The 8,226-nt window shown below is 34.0% G+C and overlaps 1 protein-coding gene across 3 annotated transcripts; it reads right to left on the bottom strand.

Moving 5' to 3' along the window:
- Positions 1-1,567: 1,567 nt before the first annotated feature.
- On the bottom strand, positions 1,568-4,913 carry LOC148040204 (bidirectional sugar transporter SWEET5-like). Of its 3 annotated transcripts, XM_087666212.1 has the most exons (7): positions 4,759-4,913; positions 4,187-4,306; positions 4,004-4,040; positions 3,507-3,723; positions 3,211-3,372; positions 2,657-2,776; positions 1,568-1,928 (listed from the first exon to the last, which is right to left on the bottom strand). In XM_087666212.1, the coding sequence occupies exons 2-7, from the start codon at positions 4,227-4,229 to the stop codon at positions 1,749-1,751; spliced, it is 759 nt and encodes a 252-aa protein (XP_087522338.1). In that variant the 5' UTR covers positions 4,230-4,306; positions 4,759-4,913; the 3' UTR covers positions 1,568-1,748. The 3 variants fall into 3 exon arrangements, with proteins under 3 accessions (XP_087522338.1, XP_087522330.1, XP_087522344.1); XM_087666204.1 differs by lacking the exon at positions 4,759-4,913 and having other exon boundaries at positions 4,187-4,345; XM_087666218.1 differs by lacking the exons at positions 3,211-3,372; positions 4,759-4,913 and having other exon boundaries at positions 4,187-4,345.
- Between the last annotated feature and the right edge of the window lie 3,313 nt (positions 4,914-8,226).

Below are 8,226 nucleotides of genomic sequence, written 5' to 3'. Positions count from 1 at the left end.
ACTTGATTGTGAGACAACTTGGTTACAAGAGAACCTAATTACAAGAGAATGATCACAATAGTGTAGCTTCATTAAAAGACAAGACTCTATACAAGGTAAGACTAGAGCAAGACAAGGATTGGAAGAGGGCTTACCTCATAGAAGCCTCACAACTAGTGTTGGCAAGACTGAAGAGCTTATAGCCCAGGACCTCTATTTATACTAAAATTGAGGAGGTTAAGGGAAAGCTACTAGAACATCATTGATAATAAGCATTATTGACATAAGTGATGATATAAGCAATGTTGATTACACTGTTGATACAAGCCTATTTTTAAAACTTTTCAAAGGAATTATCTAGAATCTTCTTAGAACTATCTAGTACTTTCTTGAATCTTCTAGAATGTTTTAGAATATTCATGAATCTTCTAGAAACTTCATGGGACCAAGGTTTATACCAGCTTGCATACAAACCAAGGGTTGTCCTTGCTTGAACATCTATTACAGACATACACATACATGCATACATGATTATATGTTTATACATATGTCTGGCATTATGCATATGACATTCTACTTATTTGCATATGTTGGTGATCCAAAATTTGTGTTCAGGTGTGTTACTTGGCTCTCTTAGTGCTAGGAGTATATAGACGTAACCATGCATATATGTTTGGATATTCAAGAATTGTGCATATTTTTTACACCTTGTATATGATGATCAACATGATAGTTGAATCATTCATATGACTAAATATGTTAATTAGGATACAAGAAGGACATGATATTGTAATTTACTATAACAATGGTGCCACTATAGCTCTTGTGCCACTAGTTTTATATTTGAAATATTTTATGAATAAGATGGAAGGAAGCTACCATTTGAGCTCCACTCTTTCCTATTATTTAGCCTAAAATCATGTGATTTCACACAAAAAATGTCAAGAGGAAATCATCATCTAAACTCCACTCTTTCTTGTTCTTTACCCTAGAATCATGTGCTTTTACATAAAAATTGTCGAGTATGTTAAGCAATATGATATGTACAATCGTGTATGTGATTTTTCCTTACATATACACACCCCAAGGGGTGCACCTTATAGAACATGTAAGATACCACATGAATTCAAAAGAAAATGTATTTTGTTTAGTAAACTTACAAAATTATATTTACAAATTGCATTTTTTTAATTACAATTTGAAAAAAATATGTGAGTTTACTAAAGTAAAAGGGGTCTTTTTATGGCTTTATAGCATATAAAGAAAGGGTATTTCTTAATACCCTTTGAACGTGCATTATATAGATGATTTCTTACATTTGCATCCCCTGAGATAGACACATGTTGAGGATGGCTATTCTTAGAAAATTAGCCCCTACATTAGTAATGTATGCATATACATTTATTTACTCCTCTTCTTTTAAGCACCCCATGCAATAATCTAGCTACTACTTCGTGAGAAATCTTACACTGAAGTTGATAAGAGGTGAAGAGCTACAATTCATTTTAATGCAACTAACCATAACTCTTACACTAAAGTTGATAAGAGGTGAAGAGCTACAATTCATTTTAATGCAACTAACCATAAATTGCATAAAAGAAGAGTGGTTTTGGTTACAAATGTCTTAAAATCCCTCATTGTATTATCTCACATCAACTTTTGAGTGAAACTAAAAAGTAGTTTATTTCATCAATCAAGCAGTCACAATGGCTAAAAGTCTTAGCCTTGAATTCATCAATATTGAATGCGAAGGGTGGCAATATCAACTTTTATATAGAACTTGTTGCAACATTCAAACATCCTTTGATAGGACACTCTGATTGCTTAGAATCATCTTCATACAAGGGAAGATCCTTGCCTTCGTTAGCATCACATTGATTGGAGTTGTAGTAGATTGCATAGATTACTAATTGGCAACCAGCCAATAGGCATCCTAGCACATTTGGAATCTTCTCATTGAAACAAGAGAAAAGTAAATAATGAGGACAAAGTATGATATTTTCATGATTTTAGTTTCAATGAGCACAAATTCCCTCCCAATTTTACTTATAAATGAAGACAGAAGCATAGATTACAATGACATCCATTAGATCTATTTATATTTATTTTGTAGTTCATCAAACATTATATGTGCACCTCTTTAACAATTCAAACATTATAATTTGTTACTTTTTCTCTAGTTGAAAAAATATGTGTCTATAACTATATCTAGTGATTAAATATTATATATTACCTTTGGGACATTCCATATAATTAAAGTCCTAAAATCTATTCTTTTTATTTTCTAGTTGATTTAAAAGTATGCATATATCCTAGGGACATTGTGATCGACATTAAGAAAGTACCCATGTCATTTGTATTCAGCCTCTATAAACAAATCCCTTGTATATGTTTTAAAGATAATTTCTAGACCCTAGTGAATAAAGTTCCCTTGTTAATGGAGAGTTTTTGTATATCTTTCTTGTATAGAATTCGACTAGAACTTCAAGAGAAGAATCTATAAAGAGGCTTTGTATGTATACTCTCTCTTGATACACATTAATTCATCCTTTGCTAATTAAATTATGTTGATATTCAGCTATATTAGGATCACAATGACCAAAAAAGTAATGACCTAGGGACAAATAGAATATTCTCCTAAAACCTTCACAAGTTGGAAAGTTATAGAAAGACTTACTGTGATAAAAATGTCAAACTTTATGGTCGCATATGCTGTCCATACCAATCCATTCAAGAAGGACATCAAGATAAAGTTGAATGGCATGTATTTTACACTTTTAGACTTGATCACCAACCTCTGCACAAAAGTTCTTTTAGGTTGTGTTTAAAGTTACAAATGATAATTAATCTACAACAATTAGCTTTTCAATTAAAAGAATATACTTGCCATGAGTTGATGAGCTCACAATAGTGTTCAACCCCCACCCCTTGCCCTATCCTCTATTTCTCATGCACATACATATGTGCATGTGCATGTGTGTGTGTGTGTGTGTGTGTGTGTGTGTGTGTGTGTGCGTGCGTGCGTGCGTGCGTGCGTGCGTGCGTGCGTGTGTGTGTGTGTGCACGTGCGTGCGTGCGCGCATGCATAAGTCCAAATGTGTATGTGCAAACATGTATGTATGTATGTATGACTTTTGTTAGTATACAACAATACACTACTTGATCATGAGTTCTTAAACCAATTCACAACAAAAAATGAAGTCATGATTAACAAAAGTGTGAGGAACTTGCCATGATTGTCAATGGTGAAGCATACATGAGTGTGCCGATGAGCACACATACTACACCAACAATGAGCGTTCTTTTGTTAGTTGTATGAGCTAAAGAGAGTGTGAAAATCACCACTGCCAAGTAGAAAGAGAATATGCCACCTAACATCTTCAACACTTTCATCTATACCATGAGTGACAAAGCCAAACAATTTATCATGTATTAGCATTTGTTTCCTATTTGTTATGTCCTTGCACCTTCCTAATCCTTTTTTTGGGGGGGTTTAAAAATGACCTAATTATTGAACTAGAGATTACCCTATTTTTCTTGGTAGTGTACATGAAGAAAACTGAAGTGTAGGATAGCTCGAGGAATGCTCCAATGGTGTTGATAGTCACCACTAGAAGACTGTTTGGATGAACGAATGGGAGCCCATAGAACATCCACAGTAGACAGTTGAGGAGGGTAGCAATATACGGCACAGGGGAGAATTCTTCAGTTGTTCTCAACTTGCAAATTTGTACAAAAGTGGGCCTATAATTGAGTAGCTCACAACTCATTAGTACATATTAATTTGTTGGAGCTCAACAAAACTTCATGGACAAGGTTGAAGCATAATGAACAGTGAAGATAGGTTGACATTTGTGCATAGTATGTGGTCATAAATGAGATATAATGAGAATTATGAATAGTATATAATTATAAATGTCATGCTCAGGGCAATATACAATGTAAGTAGGGTTTCCAAAGGCAAGCTCCCAATGGTGTGATTTGAAAATTAAGTCGGTGGAATTAAAGAGTTGATGGAGCTTACATAGGTGAGAGGAATAATGCGAAAGCTATGACATTGCCTGCAATATATGGGACGAGACAAGTAGTGAGTATATAGCCAAAATGATCTGGATGAGAAGCTTGACAATAGATAATGGGGTCTGATGAGAAAATCTAATGAAGGTGAATAATTAATCTGCAGTATGATTCGGCGACATGGGTTTACCTGCGATTCCGAGAACCGTGCGTATCGTATCAGCAACTGCCATTCTGCGCGGCCAAATTATGAGATATTGCTGTTCACGGCTAGCTCAGGCGGCAAGGCCCGAGCGCATGAGCGAATTACCTAAGAAGGAATATCCGGTTTGATGCATAATTATGGAGTATAATCTCTCTCTCTCTCTCTCTCTCTCTCTCTCTCTCTCTCTCTCTCTCTCTCTCTCTCTCTCTCTCTCTCTCTGTCTCTGTATATAATTAACCGCATCGACGGCGGTCCAAAAGTTATGCCTAACCTACTACAGAATCATGAAACAAATGATTCTGACGACGACGCGCAGGCATGCAAATCACCCACAGCTCATCGCTATCTAACCTAACTCAGATTACGACTGGCCTAATTATTGATCAGTAGTGCATTATTATTATTATAATCAACCCATATTTGATCTAATCGCGATATTATACCTGATCAATCAATCAAATCAAATGCACAAAACGCACGCTCATGCAAAAAACTAATTGCAGTATATTAGCACGCATAATCCGACATCATTGCACTGCAACATACAAGGACCATACCGTGAATTGGAAAAGGATATCTTAAACATGCTCAGGAAATATCAATGATATGATTAATTTCCTTAAAAGGTTACTTTGCAAATGAGCGCATTGAGGGCTGAGAGAGGTCGAGAGCTCGCGAGAGAGAGAGAGAGAGAAGAGAGAGAGAGAGAGAGAGAGAAGCAATGGCCTAGAGTGTTATATAAAAGCTTCATCCTTAGTAGTAATGCTAGCAGTGCTAGTGCTGTTGTAACTGATGCCCCCACTTTTGAAGGAACGCGTACCTAACGGACTTCCCATCATTTATAACATGAAGGAGGAGACCACTTGGTTTTTTCCCCATTCCTTTCCCTTTGCCCTTTCCTCACCTATTCATGAAATATCAAAAACACCCTACCAACTTTGATTGCATGTCCATTTCAAGGTAGTATCCACCAACAAGCATCGCTACTTATGATAAAGTTTTATTCAATAGAGTCCCCCGCTAAGTGCTCAAGACACTAGCCACTTTAATCAATGAGAAGAGCTCAACTATAGTTAGTAACTAGCTAGGAAGCACACAACCCTAACAAGTGGGGTTGCGGCTTTTTATCATGTCCAGTATCTCCCATCTAGAAATTGAGCAAGGCAAAAGTCTCTTCTCCCATTTGCTTAATAAGAAAAGATGAGAGGCATTTTTCCCCATAGGTTATATAAAGGTAACATCATTTCAGTATTCAAGACTAGTTCGGAACAATTTTTAAAGATTGCCATGACTTACAAGAAAGTTATCTCACCTGCTATTCACAAAGTAATGAAGGTAATAGTTATATTTTACAAAGCTATCTTATACAGCCACCCTTTGATCCCTTCATTAGCAAGTATACATAACTCACCTAATGACTCAAAAAGTCATGTCTTAATAAGTAAACCATAGTTAGAGGCTTGTTCAAATAAAGGTATGTTCTCGCCTCAAATGTAAACTTTGTAAAAGATTGTTAGGTCCCAAAACATGGTTGCTTCTCCATATTTAAATGATATTTAAATGCAAATGAGGTGGGTAGCATAATAATGGATCATACTCCCTATCTAGTCACTTTCTAAAAGAAATTACCATATTCTAAGGACTTTCATAATATATATAGCATAGCACAAACACCAAACTCGTTAGGGAAGTGGTAGAGTTTCCACTTCTATATTTCAAAGAATAAATTTACAAACCTAAAGGTGTATGAAGACTATATGCTTGTTACCAATGTAATAACCTTAGTATTCAAAAGGCTACGTCAATGGTGAAGGTTAATTTGTTTTTTAATGTCATCTTATCTTAGATTAAACTAGATTATACAAATTTTAAGGTTCATCTAATTCAAAAATAGTAAATATGGTTCCTTAACTGCAAGGGGGGAAGTTAATCAAATTATTTAGTGACATGTAAGAAAAATCAATCAAATAACGCATTTCCATACAAGTCATACAAATAATATTCTCGTGAATTTTATTTTTGCAACGTTGTTTGCGTGAATTGTTGTTTATATGAAACTTTTGTTGTTATGTATATACATATCCTGGTATTTGTAGCATTCAACAATGCTTGCTTACTCTTGCTTAAGTGGAATGAGAAAAAGAAATTTAATTGAGATTGATATATCTTGTTTATATGACTAAATTTGAATAACTACTTGCTTTGTTTAGGGCTATGAGACTTTTAATGTAATCATGGTTTGGCCATTAGTAAGTCAAATGAGTTAGTTTATGTTATTTTAAAGAAGGCTAAAGTGTATGTGTAAGACTTTTATCCATACTTTACTTTAGCTTTATATCTCCTATGTCTATGGGTTGTATGTAAACTATTGGTACAAAACTTAGCATATTAATTTTTACTTTATTACAACTTTATATATAGGCTATATAAAAAATATTGGCTTAAAATGTCATATATTAATCATACTTTGATATAGCTTTGTATGTAGGCATCATGTAAACTATTGATTTAGGGCTTAGAATTAATATTTAGCAATAGTTCTTTCACAAGCATTGATATGTTCACCTAGAATAATCAATCTTGGATTTCTATATAATAGGATTATCATTAAAGGAAATATTGATTGTTACGAGTAAATATAGCTTTTCAACAAGGATTCTCTATGACATATTCACTTGGAATAATAATATTGTCCTTAACATGCTACATTTATTAAGGAAGGCAAGATTTTCTTATCCATGTAAATATGCCTATGAATCCAATGATAAAGTATTTTGAAATTGAACATGTTGACATTTAGAACATAACCTTAAATAATTAATAATATAGCAATCAAATGTTAGGTTTTAGGCTACTCAAATACATTATAGAGATGCATATCGCAAGAAAGAGGTAAAAGATGGATAAGGTGAATTAAATTTGGAGCACACTATTAAATAAGAGGTCCACAATATGGAATTGCATACCCATCAAAAAAAATTTGGAAAAGCAAGTCAAGGTAATTACTTGAAATTATGGGCTCCATTTAAGTTAAATCACATGAGATTATGGATGCCACTTGAGACATTGAATAGGTGCAAATTCCATATAAGACTCATATGTAAAATGTGACACCCATCATTATCCATTTTCCACTTTTTGAAGGATCTTACTTAGCAATTAACTGTCCCTTAATGGAATGTAGCTTATAAATAATGTCATAATCTTGTGTTTCCCTCTACCATAAGACATTATTTTTCCTCATATGTCATATATTTATCCCTATACATTTTGCAAGAAAATCAAGTGGTTTTGTACTTGACTAGTCTAGATCTTATGAACTCTTGAAGCTATTACCTACAAAACCAACTAGAGACATTAGATAGTAATGGCTAAGTAGTACAAATGGGTTGCAAGTGTCAGGGGACCACTTTGCTTGTTATCCCCTTCACACCATATGGATAGTATCTGATGATTTGAAGCAAAACACAACATAATTGTTGTGGTACCTTTTCATCTCTTAAGATGAATCGATCCAATTGTCTTTGCAAATAATCCTATAGTACAAAAGTTGCCATAGCTTGTGAGAAAGCTTCGATATAGTTGTTAAAATTGCATAGGATTGGTGGGTTTTTCTTTTGCTTCTTATATTGATTGGGTAGAATTTCAACAAGTGGTGGACCAATGGGTGGATCAAAGTATTTTATAGACTCATAAATTAGCTAGTAGGGTAGCTACCTTAGGGAATATATATGTGAGTATAAAATTATTAGAGGAATAGAATAAGAGTAGCCTAGGCTTACAGATTAGTTAGTGGACTAGTGGGTGTACAATTATTGGATTATATGAGATTATATATATTGGGTAGAATGATCATAAGAAATTTTTTAAGAGTGAGTATGTTAATGGGTAGTGGATTAAAGAGTGGGTCAATATAAATTCATAAATTAGTAAGTAGAACAACTACTTTTGGGTAGCTATACTAAGGTATATATTTTAGAGGAATAAGCTAAGACAATGAATTAGAGTAGTAATTGCTTCCTTAG

This window comes from Lygodium microphyllum, chromosome 2 (assembly GCF_053477565.2).
Source record: "Lygodium microphyllum isolate KBCC chromosome 2, Lygodium_microphyllum_v1.1.10, whole genome shotgun sequence".
In the NCBI taxonomy this organism is placed as follows: Eukaryota; Viridiplantae; Streptophyta; class Polypodiopsida; order Schizaeales; family Lygodiaceae; genus Lygodium; species Lygodium microphyllum.
The sequence above is the reverse complement of the archived record's forward strand: the minus strand, read 5'-3'. Positions and strand labels throughout refer to the sequence as shown.